Source organism: Erythranthe guttata, chromosome 5 (assembly GCF_056151865.1).
Source record: "Erythranthe guttata isolate IM_541 chromosome 5, IM_541, whole genome shotgun sequence".
In the NCBI taxonomy this organism is placed as follows: Eukaryota; Viridiplantae; Streptophyta; class Magnoliopsida; order Lamiales; family Phrymaceae; genus Erythranthe; species Erythranthe guttata.
Window position 1 is genome coordinate 1,421,258 of NC_142537.1, and position 25,397 is coordinate 1,446,654.

A 25,397-nucleotide genomic window follows, 5' to 3' on the forward strand; every position below is an offset into this window, starting at 1 on the left:
TTTTTCCTCGAAACTATACGTATAATGCCAGTTTAATTATGTATTCTATATTTTAAATTGAAAAAAAAATGGAATTTCCAAAAGACAAACTTGATCCGAAAATTTCTCATTTTGGAACATTATATTTCATTTTGACTTTCAAAAATTCTGAAATTGGCTGCATTTTTTTTTATAAATCGGAATTGGAATACATTTGAGATTTCGATTTTAAATTGCGAAATATTTCAAAAAAAAAACTATTTTTTTCTAGAAACTATACTTATAATGCCAGTTTAATTATGTGTTCTATATTATAGATTGAAAAAAACAATGGGATTTCCAAAAGACAAACTTGATCCGAAAATAATTAGGTTTCACCATCGGATTTTTTTTTTCTTTTCCAAAAATACTAATTCAATTTCGATCCGTCTGATTTTCACCACTGTATACACACTCGTATTATAAGTGTCTACGTAGATGATAATAATAATAATAAGCCTTTCTCCTACTATAAATTCACCTTCTCACTTCATGCAAATACTCCCCTACAACACCACAAACCCTAGCTTAATCAACATATATATTACTCTACTCACCACCATGATTAATAATCCATCTCATCAAAACCCAATTTTTCACCATAACACCAACTTCGAAGAAAACTTACCGACACTCGATCCCACCGGAATATTCTCGCCAAATTACTACAACCATAACCAACTCATCACTCCAATCAATTCTTCATGCATCATATTAACCGCCGGCGAAGATTGTGGTGATCACCACCACAAATATAATAATCACGATAAGCTAATTATCGTTAATAACAATATAAAGCAATGGAGAATGATATCGAACCGCGAATCTGCACGAAGATCTAGGACGCGTAAAAAGGAGGCAGTTGGACGAGCTTTGGTCTCAGGTTGTCCGTTTTCGGACAGAGAATCTTGGTCTTGTAGATAAGTTGAAGAAGCAAGTTTCGGACAGTTGTGAAAGAGTTGTTGAAGAAACGTGAGGCTTAACGAAGATCGAAAGATGGTGGAAGATGCTTAAGTTAGCAATTATTATGATTCCCTGCTATAGTGCTCATCATCTTCGGGCTGATTTTTCGAACCTTCCTCTCACTATTTACGTTTTAAAAAGTTTAGCAGCATGATAAATGAATGCAAATTAAAAAAAGTTCATCACGCCTGGTAATAAAAATGCATGTCTCAAATCAAAGAATTATATCATTTACCCTTGACCGGATATTGAGTAAATTGCATTATCCTCCCTTGGTGTTATGTTTATTAGATATGGACCCCTCGTATTTTATAATATTACAGATACATCCCTTGATATACATGTTTAATTAAGAATCATAATTGTCATCCAAACTTCCTAGATTTCTGACTCTTTTGGAAAGTTCCTAAGTACCTCACAAAGTCACTTTTCACAAGGGAAGAGTTATATTTAAATAAAAAAAAATTAGTTGGAAAGGTTAATTAATTGGTCATATTAATACATATTTATTAGCTTTATTAATACATGTGCCGAACTTTAAACGACAGTTATTTTAAAACGAAGGGCCATTATAGATAAAGTGAAAACTGAATTCGTCAAGAAAATAACAATTCTGTGTGTATTTAACTATGTATACATACATATTTTACACATATATATGCATTCGTAATTTTGTATATGATTATATGCAGATTTACAGATATGTTTACTCGATATTTTCCACGCGTTATATATCATGTACAAAATCGAAAAATAAACTTATCCTCCTCTTCTTCCTCTTCTTCAAGTCTTATGCATTAATTACATTAGCATCTTTGGAATAACTTTCATTTCAAGAAATCATTCAGAAAAAATAAAATAAAATTAATAAATAGATATATATATAATGAGTTACATGCTATAGAACACATAAAAACAGAGAAAAAAAATAAATAAACATGATTATATTAAGTATATATATATATATATATTAACTATGTTTTCTTGGATTTTCCAGCACTATTTGCCCTGTTACCAGACTTGTGTTCTTTCTCGGTCTTTATCTGTATCCGCTCGTCGTTTTTCTTCGTCTTCTTCTTCGTAGTCTCCGTCTCATGTTGCAGATAATTATTCTTATTATTACCAACATATTTTCTTTCATAGCTGCCACATAAATGCATACCACTCGGACCAGATGACGCATCGGACGCCATCGAATCATCACTGTCGGTGGCATCTTGATGATCAGCAGCATCTTTCTCGTACCGACGGCATTTTTCGTATCCGCTGACGTCATCATCATCGTCATCATCATCATCGGCGCCGTGATCCGGCTGGTTTTCCGGAGAAGCTATGTACATCGTCCACCCCGATTCGCTGCTGCTGCATTCTTCCGACGACCCTTCATTGATTTTCGAAGAATCCATTTTTTTTTCTTTATTTTTTTTTCAAGAATGGAAAAGAAGGAGTTCTTGAATAATAGATAGTAGTAAATATTTTCACCAATCTTCTGTTTCATGCATAGAAACCTTCATCATTGCAAAAGACAGAAATAAAATAAAATAAATAAGTACTTGTGCTTAGCTGTCTCCTGCACAAATAAATTCTCTGGCCTTCATTACCAGATAAGCACTTTACAGGTGAACTAAACCTAAACCACACTTGTAATTAAAACAAAATATATATATATTTTTCTTTTTTTTGGAAAAATATCTCTGTTTTTTTTTTTTTAATTATTATTACTTACTCCTCTGTATGTGATTTATAAATATTAGGGTAAATTACGGTCACTTCGCTGAGGTAAGGTTAAATTACAAAAGAAAACATTTTTGTTTGGGTAATTACAGTTATACCCCTTACTTATGAATCTTCTTATACGTCAACTCTTATGGTGTCAAATTCAACATAATTTTCTACATTCCGTGGAATGTTCTCTAGTTTGTACTCGTTTTGTGCAAACATGTAGTTTCTGATCCACAACAATCTGATACGTAGAAGCCAAAAAACGCATCTTATGATCATCTTGCTTCAATATGCAAAGCTCGAATGAGGTAACACGTACAAACTGGAGAATGTTTCATATAATCTAGAAGATTCATTAAATTTGACAACGTAAGGGTGGATATGTAAGAAGATTCATAGTTGAGGGGTGATTATAATTATCGAATTATGATGGATTTTTTCGTAATTTGACCTTACCTTAGAGGCGTGGCCGTAATTTACCCAAACTATATTAAAACTGCTTTTGAAATAGGGGAGCCCACTCTTACAAATGGCAAAGAAAGTATAATAACAACACTAATGATTTCAAATAAAACCCATTATTTATTTATTTATTTATTTATGTATATATATGAAGAACTTTTAATTCTCTGGCTTTGCCATCAACCAAAGAGCAGCCTTTCATGTGAATTATGCAGTGAATACAACTGTGTTTTTTTGGCTTCTTGTATATATAGGAAGGTTTAAATTATATATATTGAATTATTGCCCGAATTTATACATGGAATGGTGACAAGGAGTTTATTACATATAAAATCTTGATTCTTAGACACAAAAATTGATGAATGATTACATTATTACATTATATTATATTATATATTCCCTTGGCTTATTCTCTGTTTGTTTGGCTTTTCATAAGACAACATAAATTAAACATAGGCCCCCTTTGCTAGCTTTTGCATTCATTCTTTCTTGCATGTTGAATTATAAGTCTCATTTCTGATGAATTTATATGATTATTGAAAGAAAGCAAAAATGAAAGAAAAATTCCAAATAATGAGACAAACATTCCCTTAGGTGGGGATTTTTTGATGGGATTAATTAAACTTGTTGTTGTTGTCATGCATGTGTGTGTGTATGTATATAATGGTCACTTAATTATATTATGGCAGCTAAGGCCTTGTTTGGAAAGATGTTGACATTTAGGTGCTTTTATGTATGTGCATCTTATTTTATCAGCATCTTCACGTGGAACTGTACAAAAACCTCTGTCACACTCAGGACAAAAACTTCTCAGTTAAATGCTCTCGGATTTTGCTTCCATAGTATATAACCTTAGGACAAGAACTTTAATTTTTTTTTTTAATTTTTTTATTTTTTTTTTACCTCGGTTTTGGACGGTAAAATTCCATGTACGAGCATATGACTATATTAAATATTTAGAGTTGATGATCTAAAAGATTGAACTGTGGAATGATGGGGACCATTTTGGCAAACTTGGGCTGGTTCGATCATTGGAGATGGGTCGGAGAGGTAATCGCGAACTGGGTCTGAGGAGTTTGTATGAATTTGGCGGCCTAATTGAGGCTCAAAGATGGGCCGGGAAACTTGTAAGAAGGATAGAGTTTGATTCCGAGAGCCCAAGGAAACGAGTTCACCTTTACTAAAATCGGAGAATAAAGAGGAAAATATGTGTTTTAGAGAGTATCAGCTAAATATACGTATTTTGATACTAGGAAAAGACCTAATATAATTTATCTATATCAATCTATGTGCAAGCCCCTCTCAATTCGACGTGTGTTGGGCTTTCGGACAACCTAAGAAGTAGGGTTTAGAAGGGATCTTGAGGGTGCGGATTTCGAGTAGGACAAAAATAATATCAAGTGAAGCTCGGATGTCACCGTCCCTAGATTTTGGATCGAACTATATAATGTTTATCAAAAGATGTTCATACTAGACCACGGATACTAAATAAAATGACAAAACTCAAAGTAGACAACTTGTAGATAGTAATATTCTAGAAATGTGTAGGAAGTTGTCACCAAATTGTAGAGATTTTTAAAAACTCCTAGAAACATCTCTATGATATCGATCGACCTCCAGAACATACCGAAAATATTCATTAAGTGAATTCCAACCATATGATTAAATAATTTTCACCATTCATTAGGAGGTTGAATATTATAAACATGAAGAATATCTTATTTTCGACCTATCTAACAAACTTATGAACACGTAAAACGCGTATAATTTTACTTAAGGAAACAACAAGTTTGTGACAAATGCTCGGTTCCTTCGATATGTGAGGACCGGCACTTGGCTTGCACTCGTCGGACCCTTATCAATTCCAAATTTTGCGAACGTCATATAGAGGATACTGATTGCTACACTAAATCCAGTTGAAGAACAATTTAATTGTCGGCAGTCATTATCTCAAATTATACCACCAACACAAATACTCGTCGTCGGCCACTTATTATCCCAAATTATACCACCAGCACAGATGCATTCATATTGCCGCTGCATTTGGTTGGACGGGACAATAGCATAAACTAACATTCACAGTTAATAAAAAATCCAATTAATTCTACTAACGCAACCAAATAAGACCTAAATACAACATGTACCGACAATAGTAATGAATTTTCGTTGAATTTTGAAATGACTGAATGAGAGAAACTTCGTTGAATCAGATTGTTCATTACACATCTAAAATTAATAAATAATAATTTGACATGATTTTGACATTTTTGAGAAATTTAAGCTAAAACTTTCGAATACTTGAGCTCACAAGACCAAGTCAACCAACCAATCTAACTCCTTTGAAATGGCATTATTGTAATAAATAACAAAAGAAAAGGTTATTATAAGTAATTCACAACAAATTAAAAAATAAAACTATTGAACACATCATTTAACCGATCCAATCTTTTTTCCAGCCAAACGAAAACTTCAACACAGATAGAATAAAAAAAAAAAATTCCGGCGAGGATTGATCGAACAAGGAAACAGGATCCGATAAATCTTCCACTGTTTTTAATTTTTACCCACCATAATCATCCATCTATATCTATGTGATTATTCGAAGAAATAAAAGAGAGAGAGAGAGAAAAAGAAATCTGTTCTTAGGAATGGGGTTTCAAGAATTGGTAAACTCCATTGACTGGGAGCAAGAATCCTACCCGCAGTATGAAGATTTCATTGTACTCCCCTTTTTCGCCGTATTTTTCCCCACCATTCGATTTTTGCTCGACAGATTCGTCTTTCAGGTATTTTATCAAACACATCGTAGTGTTTGCTGAATTAGGGATTCTTTTCTTTCGCCTTTTGTTGTTTCCCGTTGAAGTTGTTTGGAGTCGTCCGCTTGCTTTTAATTTGATTTTCTGTGATGGGTTTGGGTTAATAATCATCGATGCTTGCATTGTGTATGTATTTGAGATTCTATGAGAATGTAGTATATTTTGGTTTGCGATCTCAGCTGAATGTTATTTGCTGGTCAATAAGCATTGGCTGATTGTGTTAATAATCGCAAATTTCGATGCCCCGTGTGTGGGTTAAGATGTCCGTGTTTAGTTAAAGGCCGAGGAATTTACGTAATAGGAATCAAGATTGTGCTCTACACTAGAATTAAGGGGAGATCAAAAAGGGCATAGTAGGGATTTAAATATACCAGAGCGTCACATTATACCGATAATTTGTAAGAAACCTCTGCGTAAAGAATGTGTCGCGTAGTTTTGTGGTTTAGCCCTCTTGAGATGTTTTAGTGCTTGATTTGGCATTCACTGATAATTTGGTTTAGTTCCGTGTCTTAGGCTGCGAAATGACAATGATGCGCACTTCAAAAGCTGCTCTCTGAAATTTTCGTGTATTTCTCTAAATTTCTTCTCAACCTCTGGGGTAGCTCGAACTAGACTTGAATGTGAAAACGAGTCGAAACACCATTTCTTTGACAATTTTCGATTCCGTTGCCTCTGGTAGTTTGCCAACAGATAAAAGGGTACACTAAGGCCCCGTTTGGTTGACAAGATAAGAGTAGCCAAGATAAGATCAAATAATCTAATGAAACCCAATTATTTTATTGGAGCTTGCGACGTCCAACAAAAAAAACTCACTAGAAGGCAAGATAAGCCATGATAAGGCAAGATAAGCCATGATTATATAATTTTGGCGGGTCGACCCGGCAATTTATTGGGGATACCAAACATCAAATTAAGTCCAAATATTTAGTTAATCATGGCTTATCTTGGCAACCAAACGGGGCCTAAGAATGACCAAACTTCCGACTAAGTGAACTTGTTGTATGGGCACTAACAAGTTCTTTTTGAATGAAAGTTCCGACTTTAAGCTCGCGTATGGTTTAAATTGTAGAAATATATTCAAACTTTGCTAGTATATATTGTAGTTGAATAAGTTTTTTCTTTTTTCTTTTTCCTTTTCGATTGTCCTCTGTTAGATCTTTGATCTTCTTCAATCATCTTATGCCTGCTTATCGATCTAGTTTTAAATTTTAAAATTTGAATGAACTATTCTCCATTCGCGAAATAAGTCTTGCTCGATTACGTTTTTGCAGAAAGTTGGGATGCGATTAATACACGGAAAATGGACCCAAGTGGTGGTAAACGAGACGGATGACCAAAAAAAGAAGATAAGGAAGTTCAAAGAATCGGCATGGAAATGCATTTATTATCTCTCTGCTGAAATATTAGCACTTCTTGTCACGTACAACGAACCCTGGTTCACAACAACAAAATATTTCTGGGTGGGCCCGGGAAACCAGGCCTGGCCAGACCAAACATATAAGTAACAATTTCTTCTCTTCATTTTTTTGTTGGCACTCGTAGTTATGTTTATTGGTAACTTTTTATTTCGGAGTTTAATATATTTTTTTGTCCAGGCTGAAACTGAAGGGGCTATATATGTACGTTGGTGGATTCTATACGTACTCGATATTTGCTCTGATTTTCTGGGAAACGAGACGCTCGGATTTTGGTGTTTCCATGAGTCATCATGTTGCAACTTTCATTCTCATTGTGCTGTCGTACATATTCAGGTGTGTTTTCCTGTATATTGTACACGAGGGTATTTTAGTACTTTCACTACATTGTACTACAACAACAAAAAATTGTTTTTTATTTTAGGTTTGCGCGTGTTGGTTCGGTTGTATTAGCTCTTCATGATGCTAGTGATGTGTTTCTCGAAGTGGGAAAAATGTCTAAGTACAGTGGGGCAGATGCATTGGCTAGCTTCTCGTTTGTAGTTTTTGTTCTCTCGTGGGTCATACTTCGTCTCATATATTATCCGTTTTGGATTTTGTGGAGTACAAGGTTTGTTTATGGGGATACCATAAAAAAAAAAAAAAAAAAGAATCACGTTTCGACTTTATATTGAATTGCTGAAAAACTATTGTATGCTATTTTATTGGCAAAATCCCCCTATGATTTAATTTTTTTTAGCAATTAGTAACCCTGTTTAGGGGGTTGTGTGCCAAAAAAATTGACTCTTAGGGGGGTTTCTGTAAATAAAATAGCATGGGGTAGTTTTTTAGCGATATGATATAACACAGGGGTGTGTACTAATTGCAATAAAACCCGTTTTTCGATTTTACGATGTGCAGTTACGAAGTAATTCAGACATTGGATAAGGATAAGCACAAAGTGGATGGACCGATATATTACTACGTATTCAATTTCCTTCTTTTCTCGTTACTCGTACTTCATGTATATTGGTGGGTTTTGATGTATCGGATGCTTGTCAAGCAAGTCCAATCGAGGGGTGTTGTGAGTGAAGATGTTCGATCTGGTAAGTGAAAAATTGAAAATCGAAAAAAATAAAATTAATGGGGTTGAATTATGTATAGTGCTTCAAAATTATTGTATATTTTGCGGTAATTTATGTATCGGGTTTTTGGTGGTTGTGCAGATTCGGAAGATGAAGATCAGCACGAAGATTGATCGATGAAATTCTTTTTCTTACCACTCTGCAACAAAGTAAGTTGTGAGTAAAATATTGAATCGTTGAATGAATCATTCGAAAAGGGTCGAAATTTACATATGTTTTCGATTTTGCAGATTCGAAAGAAGTGTACATTTTACACATGATGTTTATTTTGACTTGGTAATGACAAGAACATTTCTTATGAATCAGACAACAGCAGAAATTTGCTATGTTAGATCATGTGTGTTGGCTAAGTTTTTTTTTTTTTTTTAATTATTTATTATTTTTTTTAATTTAACTTTTTTTTTATTTAAATACTTTTCGTACCATTGATTTGGATATTGTAAAACTACCACTGGACAAAGTGTAGCCAAGAATACTTTGTGTAATATATATATTTTTTTTCAAATTCCGAGTAATCGGGTGTTTGGCTAAACTTATAAACTGTTATAAGATATTTAAGAGCTTTTAAGCTCTTGGTCTTAGAAATTCAAAAATAAGTGGTTGGAATTTTAAAAAAATACTTTTTATTTATTTAATATCTTACAATGATTTAAAATAAATAAATTATAAGTTTATTATTCAAATATTTTAAAATTTAATTTTAAAAATAAGACAGAACAGTTTATTGGGTTTTAAAAGAGCTTATTAGATTTAATAACTTTATCAAATATGTAAAATAAGTTTAATAAAATAGTTTCTAAATAAGTTAAGTAATTAGAATATGAGTACCTTTATGAGATTAGGTCAGATCATCTAAAGATATACTCACACATCAAAATCGAATCTATGAGATTGGACAATTCAATTTAACTATTCTTGAAATGTACATCTCTAGTATAATCTTAACGTGGGCCAAACACTTGTTCATTATTATTTCACTATGTGCAAAAGTGAAAAAGATATAATAAAATTAATAATTAAAAAATGAATAATTGTTTCTTTGCAAAAATTGAGAATGTTTACAAATTCTTTGAAAAAAGTAACTTTAAAGAATTAATTGCTTAATATTGCTAATGTGTAGGTTTAACTCTTTAAGTACCAAACTTTAATATCAGCTAACAAAATAAGTTATAGGATAAATTATGACCACCACTGAAGTAAGATCAAATTACGATTTTTTTTACAATATGGGTAATTACAACCACTTAATTACTCGCTCGTCAATATTACGTTAGGGTTTCTAACAATGTTTTCAGGTGATGATTGTAATTACTGATACTATAGGACTTTAAAGTTATTTTAACATACCTAGGGGTGTAGGTGTAATTCCCACTAAAAATACAAAAAAATGCAAAAAAAAAAGGAAAAAGAAATTATTAATGAAAATAGAGTCACAGAAAAGCTAAATAATAAATAAAAAAAAAAAAAAAAAAGAAAAAAAAAAGAGTTATGCGGTCTGCGGTCTTCTCTACCATCAACACACACACGTGTCGATATCTGAAGAATTCCCATTTCCCGAAAAAGTCCCAGAAATAAAAAATAAAAAGCTAAAACATCCCTGTTTCCTCAAGCAACATTTAGAGATCTTCTCTTGAATAATAAATTAATTAAATAATAAATTAAAAAGAAAAAGAAAATATAAAAGAAAAATCAAGAAAACAAGAAACAAAAAAGAGAGCTTCTACTGTATTCTTTTTTGCTTGGGCTGAACCCCACTTGGTTTGTAAGTTGTAACCGAAAAACAGAGTATCAAGCAAAGGTTTGAATATCCATTTTTTTCTCGCCATTTATATTTATCTTCGCACTTCCCTTTTCTCCCCCACCTCTTTTTTTGTTTTTTTTTTGTAATTTAATTTATTTTTTGGGTTTATATTTATCAGCTTGATTTTTTGGTTTCTAGATCCAAACAAAAATCAAGAACTAATTTTTTGGGGCCGGAATTTGTGACTTAATTTTCTGGTAATTTTTTTTCTTTTTTTTTTCACATGGGTGTGTTTGTGTTTTTTGGTTTTATGATTTTTTTTTGTAATGCCGATCAAACGACGGCGTTTTTGTGGTTGATGGGTTTCGATTTGATTTGAGTGTTGAGTTCTGTTTTAATGGCGCGGTGATTGTGCACTGCTCTGTTTCATTTGTTCTTGATGAATTTGGTTTTGTGATTGCAGAAATTTTGTGATTACTTAATTAGTTGTTTATTGGAGTTTGCAGTGTGTTGTGATTTGTGGGCTGGTTATAAATAGTTGAATTGATTGGATAAATTGACTCAATTTTCGTCTGGATTTCGTAATTTTCTCCGAACATTTTCTTGCTCTTAAATTGCTCTAACTGAATCGAAAATCAGTTCCTTTTTCTGTACGATTAGTATCGGTACTAGTCGAGAAAATAAAATTAGTAGAAATTCGAGGCTACTTAGCTTTTTATGTATAATTAATTGCTTATGCACTACTATTCGGTGATGTGTTTTCTTATATGTTTTCAGAGAGCATAATGTCGAAAGACACTTACAACGACGAGTCGAGTCACCGAAAAACCGGTCTTTTGAAGGATCAAGTTAAATTGGTTAAAAAGAAGGACTCGAACCGGTACGAGATTTCCCCCATTCCGAACGAATTGTCGTTTGAGAAAGGCTTCTTTGCTACAGTGCGTGCATGCCAGCTGTTGACTCAGAAAAACGAGGGTCTTGTATTGATAGGTGTAGCGGGGCCCTCTGGTGCTGGAAAGACCATATTTACCGAGAAGATAGTCAACTTTATGCCGAGCATTGCCGTTATTTCAATGGACAATTACAACGATGCTAGTCGAATTATCGATGGCAACTTTGACGGTATTTTTTAATTTTTTTTATTTTTTTTTGCCGTTGTGGAATTCGATATTGAACTATGAAGTTTCTAGCAAACCAATATATGTAGGTGATAATTATTTGCGTTCGTTACTACAAATTTTAGATGTTTTTTTTTTTTATGAAATATTAAATGTCGTTCCAATTATACTAGTAATGTTTTGACTTCGAACTTCGAACGTGATTTTGAGCCTTTTCTAGTTTGATTTTGGCGAAATTCAAAACACGGAAACTGTAGTCCTTTGAGTTAAATTTCAATTCCAACTTGATTCAGCTAGATTGGATGTCGGTTGACAAAGTTTTGCGCGAATCAGTTAGTTTTGAACTTTAGATAACTCAAAACATCAGAGTTGTGGGCAATGTTCATTTGTTCATGCATATCTTTCTCACCCTATATCCGATCGTGGCGATTCAAGTAGGTTTAGAAACATAACTCAAAGAACTACAAGTTCCGTTTTTTGAGTTTTTTCAAATTCAGACTCGAAAATGGTCGAAATCATGTTTGAAGTCAAAATAATATTGTTAAAATTGAAATGACATTTTCCACATCCTTTTTTTTTTGTTGATAACTAATTCTTGGCTATATCATGTGAAAACAGATCCAAGATTAACGGATTACGATACTTTGTTGAAAAATATTAACGACCTCAAAGAAGGGAAGCAGGTTGATATTCCGATATACGACTTCAAATCCAGCTCACGCACCGGATACAGGTGGATTTTTTTTTTCTTCAAATTTTTTTTTTATTTTTTGATTTTCGTTTAGTGATTTCAAGAAAATTCACATTTTGATGATGACAGGACACTTGAAGTACCGAGCTCGCGAATTGTGATAATCGAAGGAATCTATGCTTTAAGTGAAAAGTTACGTCCTTTACTTGATCTACGGGTATCCGTGACAGGTGGCGTTCACTTTGATCTCGTTAAACGGGTTTTACGTGACATCAATAGAGCTGATCAAGAACCAGAAGAAATAATACATCAAATATCGGAAACAGTTTTGTACCCTAATCCCTAATAATCTAACGTATAAATGTACAGCATCTTTTTATAAAAGTTTTTTCTCAGTTAGATTTTCTTTACAGGTGTATCCGATGTACAAGGCTTTTATCGAGCCTGACCTGGACACCGCACATATAAAAATCGGCAACAAATTTAACCCGTTTACTGGTTTTCAGTCCCCTACTTATATTCTTAAGGTGATCTATTATAATTTTCTGACTCGAAAAAAAAACCCAATTATGTCGTTTCTTTTCTCTTCTTATGTATGTATGTTTGTTTGCATGCACGTTTTCTAGTCACTGAAGAGTGTACCCGTGGAGCAAATCAAATCTGTCATGTCTGAAGAACACACAGAATGTACAGAAGAGACGTACGACATATTTCTTCTACCGCCCGGTGAAGATCCAGAGACATGTCAATCTTATCTTAGGATGCGTAATAAAGACGGGAAATATAATCTCATGTTTGAGGTGTGTGTGTGTGTGTGTGTGTGTTTCTAGGTTTTTTTTTTTTTTTTTTTTTTGAGTTTGGACTTATTTATTTTTAGGAATGGGTGACCGATACTCCGTTTGTGATATCTCCGAGAATAACTTTCGAAGTTAGTGTGCGTCTACTCGGTGGATTAATGGCATTGGGATACACTATAGCAGCCATACTTAAAAGAAGTAGCCATATTTTCGGCGACGAAAAAGTCTGCGTAAAAATCGACTGGCTCGAGCAGTTAAACCGTAATTATATTCAGGTATGTCATAACTTCTGTTTTTTTTTTTGTTTTTATAAATAAAATAAAAATTGTTTGCTAACCTTTTCGTTCGAGACAGGTTCAAGGTAGAGATAGGCTTGTAGTAAAATCCGTTGCCGAGCAACTGGGATTGGACGGTTCATATGTTCCGAGAACTTATATCGAACAAATACAGTTGGAGAAAATTGTGAATGATATGATGGTATGTTGTATGTATAGTAGTATAGCCTCGAATTATGATTTTATTTATTTATTTTTAATTGAAAATTTTGTGGCAGGTAATGCCAGATGATTTGAAAAACAAGCTTAGCATAGACGACGATTTTGCCTCGAGTCCAAAGGAAGCGCTTTCCCGAGCCTCTGCATTAGCCAGAATCAAGAACCTTAGAAGGTGCTTATGACCAATTCGCCTTTACGACAAGCAATTTTTTTTTTTTCAATTTAAATGGTTTTAGTTTCGTGACGTATTTAACATAATTTTATTATTAATTATTATTTTTATTTGTTTCCGTCAGTGGCATGTCGCAATCGTATACAACAAACCGGGACAAAAACCTGTCGAAGATGAACAGGAGATTCGACGACCATACAGCAGATTCACCTGCAATTTTAGCAAATCAGGTATAATTTCTTACATTCGAAAAACATTTCTTACATGCTATATAATATCTCATTATTATTATTATTATTTTTTTGTGTGCGCGCGAAAAATAGGGAGCTGTGACACAGCTTTCGGAGCAAATTTCTACATTAAACGAGCGTATGGATGATTTTACGTCACGCATCGAAGAGCTAAATTCCAAGTTAACGAGCAAAAACGGTTCTCCTAATTCACAAAGCATAGGATTGCAAGCTGAAGCCTGTAACGGGTCGGCCCCAACTTCTTACTTCATATCCGGATTAGGAAACGGATCCTTAACCGGGTCGATGCTGCCTAATTCATCGTCTTCTTCCCAATTAGCAAAGGATTCATCTTTGACCGAAGAGGTAATAATCCTTTTTTCTAGAGTTTATTGCATTAAGTACCCCTGTGTTATATTAAATTGCTAAAAAACTCCCCACGTTTTAAATATTAGCAAAAAAGACGCCCTTATTATGATTTTTAAGGTGGCTTATTTTCTAGTTTTGCTCGATTTGTTTTTTTTGTTTTGTCGACAGCTGTCGAGTATATCGCGAGGGCAGCGCCAAGTTATGCACCAGCTGGACAATCTGAACAATCTCTTACGAGAAAATATGGGGGATAAATTGGTTCGTGACAGAAGAAAGAAACGAAGTGGGATTGCTGAAAACGATACGAATAGAAATGCGGTGATTTTATTAGCATCGTTAGCAGTTGGTGGGTTGGGAATTTTTTTGTTCAAGGGTGTATTGTCCCGAAATTGAGCTTAAATTTATTAGGTACGTAAGATTTAATATTCGTAGGCCGGAAAAGAAAAGAAAAACGATTATTTAGCGAGGGGGCGGCCCCCCCCTTGTGATCGGGAATTTAGACTTTTTGCATGGAGTCATTGATCTGTGCTGCTTCTGAGGTTTTAGGAGGCAAAGTATACCTCTATGAGGTGTATTTTAACAAATTTTGTAGTTTTTTTTATTTATTTATTTTAATAATTAGAATTTATGCATTTTGTCACTTAAGTTTGAACTAATTTTTTTAAAACAATTAGAATTAATGCATAATTGCTCAAAAAATAATTCATAGTTTGTGAAATTTATGGTTGTATAAATTTGTTCAAAATTCACTGATTTTAATTAATTTATTACATGTGAAATTTTAAGTCCACATCTTTAAATAATTTCATCTAATTACAACATTGTTTTAATTATTATTATACACTTAAATTGCCACCAAATATAAAAAGGTGACAAAGAATAATTATTCCAATAATTATTATTATTATTATTTTTTATTAACACAAAAAGTCAAAAGAAAAAAGTATAAAGCATTTAATTTTAGCAACTAAATAAAAAGCGTGTTATAAAACCTTCTTTTTTGGCTTTCTTTTACCGCGCTTTTAATCCAAGCCAAAGAACAATCTGCTGTAGTTCATCAATTCAGATAATTCAGAGTCATTTACCAAAGGTGAAATTCCAAATCTCTCTCTTATTAATTCCTCTTTTTTAAGATCAGAAACAATTTACGATTGCCCATAATTATCGCGTCTCCGTATCTGCTTTCATGATTCTTTGGTTCTGAATTTTTGGTTATTTAAATTTTCGCAGAAGATAATTTTTTTTTTTTTTGTTGGTGCAGGTTATAGATACAGATTGTAGGATTTATGAAGAATTATTCATTTGCGGTGTAACTGAAATACACTTTTTGTAGAAATTATTGAAAAGATAAATAAAATGGGATACATAGGGGCGCATGGAGTAGCAGCTCTGCATAGGTACAAGTACAGTGGAGTGGATCACTCTTATTTGGCAAAATATGTTTTGCAGCCTTTCTGGACTCGCTGTGTTCATTTCTTCCCTCTTTGGATGCCGTGAGTTTTTTATTTAATTTATATATATGTTATTTTAATTTCTGAAATTTGGTGATTTTTGGGGGTGTTTTGGGTAATTATATTTTGTTGGGTTTGTGTTTTCGTGATATGGGTTCTTGAATTGATTGGACGGAGAGTGACTGTATGTAATTTATTTCTTATATGTGTACGTATTTATGTATCTAGATGCATGAGTATGAGTGTAAACAAATCGAGTACAAGGCATGTTTGTTCAAGCTTGTTTGAATTTTTGTCGAGCTTTCAAAAATTTGCTTGAGAGCTTGGTTTGATAAGCAATCATGTCGTGCTTTAATCGAGCTGAATACGGGTCGGGTCGAGCTCCAGTAGTTTGACCTTTTTTGACATATTTTTCTTTTCTATGTGGTATTTTCTACAAATCCCCTGTTCATTAAATGCTCGCTAATTACTTCCGTTTTCCTTTGTGCGTGGATTGGATGCAGACCTAATATGGTAAGAGTCCTTTGAGTATCATCTTCTTTTTTTGTATACAGTATCGTTCCGCAGCCTATTTGCTCATAGCTTATGCTGCACTTTTGTGTTCCTTCGTAGATTACGCTTATGGGATTCATGTTCCTTGTTACATCTGCATTGCTTGGATATGTGAGCTCTCTCTCTCTCTCTCTCTCTCTCTCTCTCTCTCTCTCTCTCTCTCTCTCTCTCTCTCTCTCTCTCTCTCTCTCTCTCTCTCTCTCTCTCTCTCTCTCTCTCTCTCTCTCTCTCTCTCTCTCTCTCTCTCTCTCTCTCTCTCTCTCTCTCTCTCTCTCTCTCTCTCTCTCTCTCTCTCTCTCTCTCTCTCTCTCTCTCTCTCTCTCTCTCTCTCTCTCTCTCTCTCTCTCTCTCTCTCTCTCTCTCTCTCTCTCTCTCTCTCTCTCTCTCTCTCTCTCTCTCTCTCTCTCTCTCTCTCTCTCTCTCTCTCTCTCTCTCTCTCTCTCTCTCTCTCTCTCTCTCTCTCTCTCTCTCTCTCTCTCTCTCTCTCTCTCTCTCTCTCTCTCTCTCTCTCTCTCTCTCTCTCTCTCTCTCTCTCTCTCTCTCTCTCTCTCTCTCTCTCTCTCTCTCTCTCTCTCTCTCTCTCTCTCTCTCTCTCTCTCTCTCTCTCTCTCTCTCTCTCTCTCTCTCTCTCTCTCTCTCTCTCTCTCTCTCTCTCTCTCTCTCTCTCTCTCTCTCTCTCTCTCTCTCTCTCTCTCTCTCTCTCTCTCTCTCTCTCTCTCTCTCTCTCTCTCTCTCTCTCTCTCTCTCTCTCTCTCTCTCCCTCCCTCCCTCCCTCCCTCCCTCCCTCCCTCCCTCCCTCCCTCCCTCCCTCCCTCCCTCCCTCCCTCCCTCCCTCCCTCTCCCTCCCTCCCTCCCTCCCCCCCCCCCCTCCCTCCCTCCCTCCCTCCCTCCCTCCCTCCCTCACACACACACACACACACACACACACACGTATCTGTATAAAATGTTAGGCAAGTGACTCATTGTCCTATTTACTCTTTGTTCGTGGCGAATAATCAGAGTTTAAGATCACGTGACGAACGTCTTGAATTTCACAAAGCCCTTGATGGGGATGTTGGTTCTTAATTTTGGTTGTTCGTGTTGACTCCGAAATTTTGTTAGTATGACTAGAACACCAACTATATTAAATAAAAGTTTTCATCCCAATTTCGTTTTGTCGAGTTTTATATTTCTTCGTTATATCCGACTGTCTAAACTCCTTCTGCAGATATATTCCCCTCTACTGGACTCGCCCCCACCAAGATGGGTTCATTTTGCCCACGGATTATTGCTCTTCTTATATCAAGTACGCTCAATTTTCTTTTAGATATCTATTTTTGGTTCGTATTATTCAGATTTATTGTGACTTGTGACCGAGAAGCAGAACATAAGAAACAAGATGATTGGATTAATGTTTCGTCATTAATCGATGAAGGTTTTAAGTTGTGCATGTTTTCTATATCGATTATGATACCAGACTATCTTTATCTTAATAGTGTTTATTTATTTATTTTTTCGAAAACGCGCACTAGACTTTCGATGCTGTTGATGGAAAACAAGCAAGACGAACAAGTTCCTCTAGTCCGCTGGGAGAACTTTTCGACCACGGTGACCATTTTTTCCTATTATAGCATTTTTCTTTTATCTCGTATTTCGTCGTTGAATTCCCATTCTTTTTTTGAATTTATTAAGTACTGATAACGTTTTTTTTTGCGAATTTCTCTGTCCCGACAAAATTGCAGGATGTGATGCTCTTGCATGTGCGGTATGTATAACTTCGAATTCTTCAATTTCTTTTTTTCTTTTCTTTATTTATTTTTTCATTTATTTATTTTTTATTTTTTCTTCATCTAGTTTGAGTCGTTGGCATTTGGAAGCACTGCTATGTGTGGGAAGAGTACTTTCTGGTTCTGGGTTATATCAGCTGTCCCTTTCTATTGTGCCACATGGGAAAGGTAACTCGATTATCTCCTTAATAATGCTTCTATTTTGTGCGAATTTTACGTATTTTTTCGCCTGAAAAATAATACTATCTTTTATGCATTAAATGAGGGAGATCCTTTTTTTATTCTTCAATTTTTCCGTTATTATTATACTATTGGCTCACAACTAGCAGCTAGTTCTCGGTACTTGTTCTGCTGTTTGTGCTGCACTCATTTGGTTTTTTTCGTTTTTTGGTACAGCTACTTTACCAATACTCTCATTCTTCCAGTTATAAACGGACCGACTGAAGGTCTTATGTTGATATACATGACCCATTTCTTTACTGCTTTTGTTGGTAATTTTCTCTCACTTTTCTTCCCTATCCAAACTGATCTTCATAATTTTAATTTTGAACATGTAGTCGAGCATAAATTCGCAACCAGACGAGGATCTGATTAAATGGCTTTATTTTTCAGGTGCTGAGTGGTGGGCTCAGCCATTCGGAAATTCTATCCCGTTCTTTAGTTGGGTTCCTTTTCTAAATGGTAAGTCTTGCAAGATAAATAAACAGGACAGCTTTATACATTATCGTTTCCCTTTCTTTTATTTATTTTAATTTTTCTTAAAAAAATTATCATTATTATTATTTTTTTCTATTTACTACAGGAATCATAATGTATAAAGCTGTTATGTTATTTATGACAACCTTTGCGGTCATACCAACAGTCTCATTCAAGTGAGTTAGGTTTATGTTTAGCGGATAAAATGTTTCATATATATATATATATATATATATATATATATATATATATATATATATATATGTTAGAACGTTGGATATCATGTGCAGTGTACACAATGTTTACAAGGTCGTTAAAGCAAGAAACGGAAACATGCTTCTAGCTTTGGCAATGGTAAATTCGTTCGACACACTGTTAATACCTCGTATATTTTATCCCCCCCCCCCAACCCAACCCTCCCCCCTTTCTTCTATCTATTAATATATTGCTTTCGTTTCTTGACAGATTTATCCTTTTGTTGTGCTATTGGGTGGAGTTCTTGTGTGGTACGTCTTAATTTGCTTTGATCTCGTGTGTTTGACTTTGACCAGTTTTTACGGTTTAATGCTGACTGTATAATTACTACAGGAATTATTTATCTCCAGCCGATCTAATGAGGAGTTATCCTCATCTTGTAGTAGTAGGTACTGGCCTTGCATTCGGGTTTCTTGTGGTAAGACCTTTATTTTTATTTTTAATTGCATTTTCTAAAGCTTATTTATTCGTTTATTTTTTTAATAATATTATGATCGGGAAAACTGTATTGCAGGGAAGGATGATTCTGGCACACCTATGCGACGAGCCCAAGGGCTTAAAAACAAACATGTGCATGGTACGAGCTTCGATTTTAATCAAATCGTACCATCTTTATAAATATTTAGAAATTAAGATTATTTATTATTTATTATTATTATTATTATTTTTTTGTTTACTGTTATACAATTTTATTGTTTGGGATTTGCAGTCTTTGTGTTATCTGCCATTGGCCATTGCAAATGCTCTCACTGCCCGCCTAAACGACGGGTAGGTGTTGACTTTATCGTTGACTTCATTATTTTCGCCTTAATTTTTTTTTATATTTCTTATGAGGTGTTGATATCGTGCAGAGTTCCGTTAGTTGATGAGTTCTGGGTTCTTCTTGGTTATTGTCTATACACAGGTACGGCATTCTTTTATGCATACACGAGTTAATTGAATTAGGTACATGCATGCCCATGTTACTTATAGTGCACCCTTAAATGCCTCTTGCTGTATATGTAGTGGTGCTCTATATGCATTTCGCCACGTCAGTGATTCACGAGATTACATCGGCTCTGGGAATCTACTGTTTCAGGTAAACAACTCCATCACCAATCAAAGTATTACACCCGTCGTAGAATATTATAATGTCTAAAACATTTATGAGCCCGTTTTCGTAATTTGCATTATATTCGTCGAAGTATTGATTTCTGCGTCTGCGTTGAAACTTAATGCAGGATAACGAGGAAAGAAGCTTGAGCGTATTTTGCTACTGCATTACGCGCCGTATATTTTTTTTACGCACATATAATATTGAATGCTTCCGGGTTTTTTTTTCGGGCTGAATATTTAGACAAAAAAATAATTTATTTAATTATGTAGGTGTGGATTAGGTTTGTTTAGTTATTCGCTTGTGTAATCAAGTATCGTTATGTAGGGGTTGTAAAAGAATCGAAAGGCGTGGTGGTTCAAATTTTTTAAAAGTTGTGTTTGAGCTTGATTTGATAAACATTCAATTCGATATTCAACAAGATGTAATCGAGCCGAACAAGAACTAAGCGTCTCCGCGAAGCTTTCGGGAAGAGGGGCGTACGTATTTTGTTGTCTTCTCTCGAACGAAAATTTATGTTCGAGTTTGGTGCATTGCGTAAACGAATTGAACTCGAGAATATCATCTAACTAATAATATCAAGAATATTAGGTGGCCACAATTATAGATAAGGCCAGAAGTAGAACAGCCAAATTTAGTTGAAATTGAATTTCCAGGAAATAACCTAATTAGTAATTACGCGTCTTCGGTCCTTAATCCTTGACTGAGCTATCAAGAAATATCCTTGAAATTATTACCAATTATAGTCGATGCAAATACTAGTTTTCTTTTTATTTTATTTTATTTTTATTTTTTTAGTTATTTATAAATAAAGTAAATTACGGCCAGTCCCGGAGGTGAGGTCAAATTACGAAAAAACCCTTCTTGTTTGGGTAATTACAACAACTCCTCAACTATGAATCTTCTTACATGTCCATCTTCATGGTGTCAAATTTAGTGGAATCTTCTAGATTATGTAGAATATTATCTAGTTTGTACCCGTTTTATCTCATTCAAGCTCCACATTTTGAAACAAGATGATCGTAAAATGTGTTTTTTTGACTTGTAAACATCAGATTGTAGTGCATCAAAACTGCATTTTTGCACAATACGAGTACAAACTAGACAACATTTTACATAATCTAGAAAATTATGTAGAATTTGACATTATAAACGGTGAACGTGTAAGAAGATTCATAGTTGAGGGGCGGTTGTAATCACCCAAACATGAGGGATTTTTTCGTAATATAAAAAAAAAAAAAAAAAAAAAAAAAGGAATTAGGTTGATAATTACATATATAAATCCAAAGACGTGTCATAGGCTCATAGCTTAATCCAGCTCATGAGCTCAACTTGTTTGAATTTTCCAATTAAGGTTCCATGTCGAAAGGTCAAACATCTCACTGTCATAAACATATACGCAATTAAGCTTTTTTATAATTAAAATGATTCGTATATTATATACAAATAAATTTAATTAAAAAAAAAAAAGTCGTTGACCGTTGACGTAGTCCAACGACTTTGGCACTATAAAACCACCATATTTCTCACCAAAAGAGAAATAAAAAGAATTTAACAATAATAATAATAATAATAGAAGTCCCAAGGAAGGAAAAGATGTATGTGACGAGGCCTCTTTCTCAGTTGGTAAAATCTCCAGAAACTGTTGCAGCAAAACCAGAGGGTCCAAATTCAGGGTACCTAGTAATTCAAGACGAGGAATCTGTAACATACTCTTGTTTCGGATGCTGTAAGAATCGAACCCTAAAGGAGCTGCCTTTCCCTCAAGACAAGGAGTTGACTGTTCGGTACACAACAAGCACTGGGGAGAGCGCCTATACTTCTCTTGATCCGGTTTTCTTGATTCCGGTTCTTAATCAACCCCTCTCTTCCAATCGGTACTATGCCATTGTCCCACATGGGAAACACAAAGGGTATGTATGTATATATATATCTCTTGGATTTCTTACTCTTAAAGTTCCCCTTTTTATCATAAAGATTCCATTTTTAACCTTTTTTTTTTATAACTTTTGGGCGGGTCGGGTGAGAATTTGATATTTTACGAAAGGAAGTTCATTAATAGTGTCCGGTTGGTTTATACTGTTTCGTAGTTTTATATCAACTTTATCATCAATCAAGCATTTGCAGTCTGATTTTGGTGTAAAGATCCCTTTTTTATTGTAAAGATTCCATTTCTATTGCTTCTTTTGTCTCTTGGGCTGGTGAAAATTTGATTGTTTTACCAAAGCATATATAGTTCATTGATTGTGTTTGGTTGACTCTTGACTCTTCGGTTGAAATATAAGGAAACATATGCAAGATGAGCTTGTCTGATATTTTTTTTTTTTAATGAAATTGGAATATTTTCAGAGAAGCATATACCTGCTCGACGGAAGATGATAAGGTCACCTGCTGTTTCTGCCGATGCGTCAAAGACATAAAACCGAGGCCATTAGATCCACACAACATTTATCAGCAGATCCAAATAGTTGCAAGCCAAGGTTTTTGCAGCTCAAGGGGTGCCTTCTTTGCCAAATCCACAGCAGAAGATGGCTTCCCTCCATATTTCTTGCGATGCAAGGGTTGGGGTATCTACACCAAGACTCCCGATAATTTCAAACTAGACGAAGCACAAGGCCTCGACCACAAACTCCGCTCTCACCTCCCACAAGAAATAAATGCTTCTCTTGTTGTAGGAAAATGGTATTCTCCCTTCATATTTATCAATGAAGGAATATCACTAAAAGATCAGGTGAAAAAGTCAATGTACTATGAGTTGACACTCGAGCAGAGATGGGAGAAGGTTTTCGCCTGCAATTCTTACGGAGAAAAATCGGTGAAAATTGATGTTGTGGTTGAAAAGGAAGAAGTGTTTGTTGGTGGGAGTAAAGCTGTGTGGAATGAGAAATCTGTGGATAATGGGGTTGTTTGGTTTACGAGCTACGGTCCCACAGGCGAAAAAACGAGCGTGGGATTGAGAGTGGAAATAGTGGAAAGAATGAAATGGGAGCAGAAGAGAGGTGGTTATGTTGGTGGTGAAGAAAAGCAAGTAAATATTAATAGAGTTGAGGAGTTTAAGGAAAAAGGGAGTTGGACTGAGTTTGGATACTATGTTTTGGTTGAGAGGTTTAATGTAAAAAGAATGGATGGAAGTTTGGTTTTGTGTTATGATTTCAAGCACTTGCATCAGACGAGGGCTAAATGGGAATAAATAATTATGTACTTATGTTCTTAATCATGTTGTTCTTTCTTTTATTTGAGTGTTCTCCTTTGTAATTGTGTTTCGTTTAGTGTTGCGTCGGTTGCGTTGTTCTGTTGATTATATATAAATTTACCCTGGATTGATTTTACTCTAATGCATCTTCTTGATACAAATTTAGAACACAATTCCCTTGAATATGCATGGAGTTGCATTATCGACAAATGACGTTGACCACGTTTAATTAGTCAAGCTAGTACATATTATTATACGGCAAGTTAAATTAGTACTTAATTCAAGAATGTGTTTCGTACACTACTACCTAATCAATCGCTTGACTCGGTAAGTAACTTGTTTGAATTAGTAGCTGCGGTTCTAGATTCCAACATCTCATTGGCTCAAATGTATTTAAGATCGATTTAATAGGTAAGTCGTCGTGGATTATAATGCAATTAACTTCGGTGTGACGACAACTTTAGCACTAATAAAACTCGGAAATTTCTGACAACAAAAAAAAAAAAGGGTAGAAGGCCAAAGTAAAAGATGTATTCGACAAGGCGGCTTTCTCAGTTGCTAAAATCTCCGGAATCTGTTGCAACAAAACCAGATGGTCCGAATTCAGGATATCTAGTAATCCAAGACGAGGCATCTGTAACCTACTCTTGTTTCGGATGCTGTAAGAATCGAGCCCTAAAGGAGCTGCCTTTCCCTCAAGACAAGGAGTTGACTGTTGGATTTGGCAGTGGGAAACATAGTTCTCATATTCCGGTTTTCTTGATTCCTGTTCTTAATCAACCACTCTCGTTTAATCGGTACTACGCCATTGTCCCACATGGGAAACGCAAAGGGTATGTATGTCTTGATTTATACCATGTTTCGTAGTTTTATTATATGAACTTTATACACGAATCAAGAACTATGCAGGCTGGTTTTGGTGCAAAGATCCCATTTTTATCGTTCGAATTTCTTGATAAACATACTCGGACTCTGCATGGTACGGCGCTTCTTCGACTTTCGGTAGAAATATAAGGAAACCCAAGAATTCTCTTGTATATTAACATCTTTACGAACATATATATACTCCCTTTCGGTACAAAACGAAATCAGCAACGTGTAAAATATCAAACTTTTACACAAATAAAAATGGGATCTTTACACTAAAATCAGCCTGCAAATTCTTGATTCACATACATAGGTGTAACTATGAAATAGTACTAAAAAAGAAAACATTTTCAGACAAGCATTCACCTGCTCAATGGAAGACGATAAGGTCACATGCTGTTTCAGCCTCGAAATAGAAGACGTGAAACCGAGGCCATTAGATCCATGCAACATTTACCAGCAATTCGAGATAGTTCCATTCGTGGAAGAGTGCGCTGCAAGGGGTGCCTTCTTTGCCAAATCCATAGCAGAAGATGGCTTCCCTCCATATTTCTTGCGATGCAAGGGTTGGGGTATCTACACCGAGACTCCCGATAATTTCAAACTAGACGAAGCACAAGGCCTCGACCACAAACTCCGCTCTCACCTCCCACAAGAAATAACTACCTCTCTTGTTGTAGGAAAATGGTATTCGCCGTTCATATTTATCAACGAAGGAACAACACTAAAAGATCAGGTGAAAAGGTCAATGTACTACGAGTTGACACTCGAGCAGAGATGGGAGAAGGTTTTCACATGCAATTCTTAGGGAGAAAACTCGGTGAAAATCGACGTTGTGGTTGAGAAAGAAGAAGTGTTTGTTCGAGGGAGGAAAGCTGTATGGAATGAGAAATCTGTTGATAATGGGGTTGTTTGGTTTACAAGTTACGGTCCCACAGGCGAAAAAACGAGCGTGTGATTGAGAGTGGAAATAGTCGAAAGAATGAAATGGGAGCAGAAGAGAGGTGGTTTTGATGGTGGTGAAGAAAAGCAAGTAAAGATTAATAGAGTTGAGGAGTTTAAGGAAACAAAGGAATGGAGTGAGTTTGGATACTATGTTTTGGTTGAGAGGTTTAATGTGAAAAGAATGGATGGGAGTTTGGTTTTGTCTTATGATTTCAAGCACTTGCATCATATGAGGGCAAAATGGGAATAGATAACGTGTGTGTGTGTGTGTGTGTTGGTTGAGGTTTATGTTGAAATAAATAATTGTACCTTGGATTGTTTTTTACACTAATGCAATTTGAATCTTGGATTTTTGTTATTCGTTAATGAGTGAGATCCACTTCTGAGTGTGGAAAACACGAGAGTTCAAATATGTGAGTTTGTGGGTTATTTTGTTCCGATCTAGGG

General features: G+C 34.9%; 5 protein-coding genes and 1 pseudogene across 8 annotated transcripts; 5 read left to right on the forward strand and 1 right to left on the reverse strand.

Annotated features, from left to right (window-relative positions):
- Positions 1-1,749: 1,749 nt before the first annotated feature.
- On the reverse strand, positions 1,750-2,605 carry SOFL1 (SOB five-like 1). Its single transcript, XM_012999776.2, has one exon. It carries the CDS (start codon positions 2,385-2,387, stop codon positions 1,956-1,958), a length of 432 nt encoding a protein of 143 aa, XP_012855230.2. The 5' UTR covers positions 2,388-2,605; the 3' UTR covers positions 1,750-1,955.
- Positions 2,606-5,554: 2,949 nt separating this feature from the next.
- On the forward strand, positions 5,555-9,023 carry LOC105974780 (ASC1-like protein). The gene is made up of 7 exons (XM_012999931.2): positions 5,555-5,951; positions 7,253-7,482; positions 7,577-7,732; positions 7,821-8,006; positions 8,297-8,481; positions 8,602-8,669; positions 8,751-9,023. The coding sequence occupies exons 1-6, from the start codon at positions 5,814-5,816 to the stop codon at positions 8,631-8,633; spliced, it is 927 nt and encodes a 308-aa protein (XP_012855385.2). The 5' UTR covers positions 5,555-5,813; the 3' UTR covers positions 8,634-8,669; positions 8,751-9,023.
- A 1,031-nt stretch (positions 9,024-10,054) lies between these two features.
- Positions 10,055-14,777, forward strand: LOC105974652 (Phosphoribulokinase / Uridine kinase family). Of its 2 annotated transcripts, XM_088818461.1 has the most exons (13): positions 10,207-10,318; positions 10,460-10,518; positions 11,039-11,383; positions 11,998-12,112; positions 12,200-12,395; positions 12,484-12,597; positions 12,697-12,870; positions 12,948-13,142; positions 13,222-13,344; positions 13,421-13,533; positions 13,658-13,763; positions 13,857-14,129; positions 14,301-14,777. In XM_088818461.1, exons 3-13 carry the CDS (start codon positions 11,047-11,049, stop codon positions 14,523-14,525), a joined length of 1,971 nt encoding a protein of 656 aa, XP_088674587.1. In that variant the 5' UTR covers positions 10,207-10,318; positions 10,460-10,518; positions 11,039-11,046; the 3' UTR covers positions 14,526-14,777. The 2 variants fall into 2 exon arrangements, with proteins under 2 accessions (XP_012855222.2, XP_088674587.1); XM_012999768.2 differs by lacking the exon at positions 10,460-10,518 and having other exon boundaries at positions 10,055-10,318.
- Positions 14,778-14,983: 206 nt separating this feature from the next.
- On the forward strand, positions 14,984-20,344 carry LOC105974613 (choline/ethanolaminephosphotransferase 1). Of its 2 annotated transcripts, XM_088818462.1 has the most exons (19): positions 15,122-15,222; positions 15,394-15,625; positions 16,087-16,096; positions 16,196-16,246; positions 17,343-17,420; positions 17,647-17,722; positions 17,857-17,879; positions 17,969-18,069; positions 18,298-18,392; positions 18,514-18,582; positions 18,704-18,773; positions 18,888-18,951; positions 19,063-19,103; positions 19,186-19,270; positions 19,367-19,429; positions 19,562-19,620; positions 19,704-19,756; positions 19,858-19,930; positions 20,073-20,344. In XM_088818462.1, exons 2-19 carry the CDS (start codon positions 15,489-15,491, stop codon positions 20,092-20,094), a joined length of 1,170 nt encoding a protein of 389 aa, XP_088674588.1. In that variant the 5' UTR covers positions 15,122-15,222; positions 15,394-15,488; the 3' UTR covers positions 20,095-20,344. The 2 variants fall into 2 exon arrangements, with proteins under 2 accessions (XP_088674589.1, XP_088674588.1); XM_088818463.1 differs by lacking the exon at positions 16,087-16,096 and having other exon boundaries at positions 14,984-15,222.
- A 1,037-nt stretch (positions 20,345-21,381) lies between these two features.
- Positions 21,382-23,280, forward strand: LOC105974654 (uncharacterized). The gene is made up of 2 exons (XM_012999770.2): positions 21,382-21,858; positions 22,295-23,280. The coding sequence occupies exons 1-2, from the start codon at positions 21,542-21,544 to the stop codon at positions 23,133-23,135; spliced, it is 1,158 nt and encodes a 385-aa protein (XP_012855224.2). The 5' UTR covers positions 21,382-21,541; the 3' UTR covers positions 23,136-23,280.
- A 370-nt stretch (positions 23,281-23,650) lies between these two features.
- On the forward strand, positions 23,651-25,299 carry LOC105974615 (uncharacterized; annotated as a pseudogene). Its single transcript, XR_016031336.1, has 2 exons — positions 23,651-23,971; positions 24,360-25,299. The product of XR_016031336.1 is annotated as an uncharacterized LOC105974615 (transcript).
- Positions 25,300-25,397: the final 98 nt, after the last annotated feature.

Bases quoted from the DNA above. Each gene is read 5' to 3' on its own strand.
- LOC105974652 (XM_012999768.2), top strand. From the start codon at position 11,047: ATGTCGAAAGACACTTACAACGACGAGTCGAGTCACCGAAAAACCGGT. The intron at 12,113-12,199 runs GTGGATTTTTTT...TGATGATGACAG, and splicing joins AGCTCACGCACCGGATACAG to GACACTTGAAGTACCGAGCT. The intron at 13,345-13,420 runs GTATGTTGTATG...ATTTTGTGGCAG, and splicing joins AAATTGTGAATGATATGATG to GTAATGCCAGATGATTTGAA.
- SOFL1 (XM_012999776.2), bottom strand. From the start codon at position 2,387: ATGGATTCTTCGAAAATCAATGAAGGGTCGTCGGAAGAATGCAGCAGC.
- LOC105974780 (XM_012999931.2), top strand. From the start codon at position 5,814: ATGGGGTTTCAAGAATTGGTAAACTCCATTGACTGGGAGCAAGAATCC. The intron at 7,483-7,576 runs GTAACAATTTCT...TTTTTTGTCCAG, and splicing joins TGGCCAGACCAAACATATAA to GCTGAAACTGAAGGGGCTAT. The intron at 8,007-8,296 runs GTTTGTTTATGG...TACGATGTGCAG, and splicing joins TGGATTTTGTGGAGTACAAG to TTACGAAGTAATTCAGACAT.
- LOC105974613 (XM_088818462.1), top strand. From the start codon at position 15,489: ATGGGATACATAGGGGCGCATGGAGTAGCAGCTCTGCATAGGTACAAG. The intron at 18,070-18,297 runs GTAACTCGATTA...TTTTTGGTACAG, and splicing joins TATTGTGCCACATGGGAAAG to CTACTTTACCAATACTCTCA. The intron at 19,271-19,366 runs GTAAGACCTTTA...ACTGTATTGCAG, and splicing joins TTGCATTCGGGTTTCTTGTG to GGAAGGATGATTCTGGCACA.
- LOC105974654 (XM_012999770.2), top strand. From the start codon at position 21,542: ATGTATGTGACGAGGCCTCTTTCTCAGTTGGTAAAATCTCCAGAAACT. The intron at 21,859-22,294 runs GTATGTATGTAT...GAATATTTTCAG, and splicing joins CCACATGGGAAACACAAAGG to AGAAGCATATACCTGCTCGA.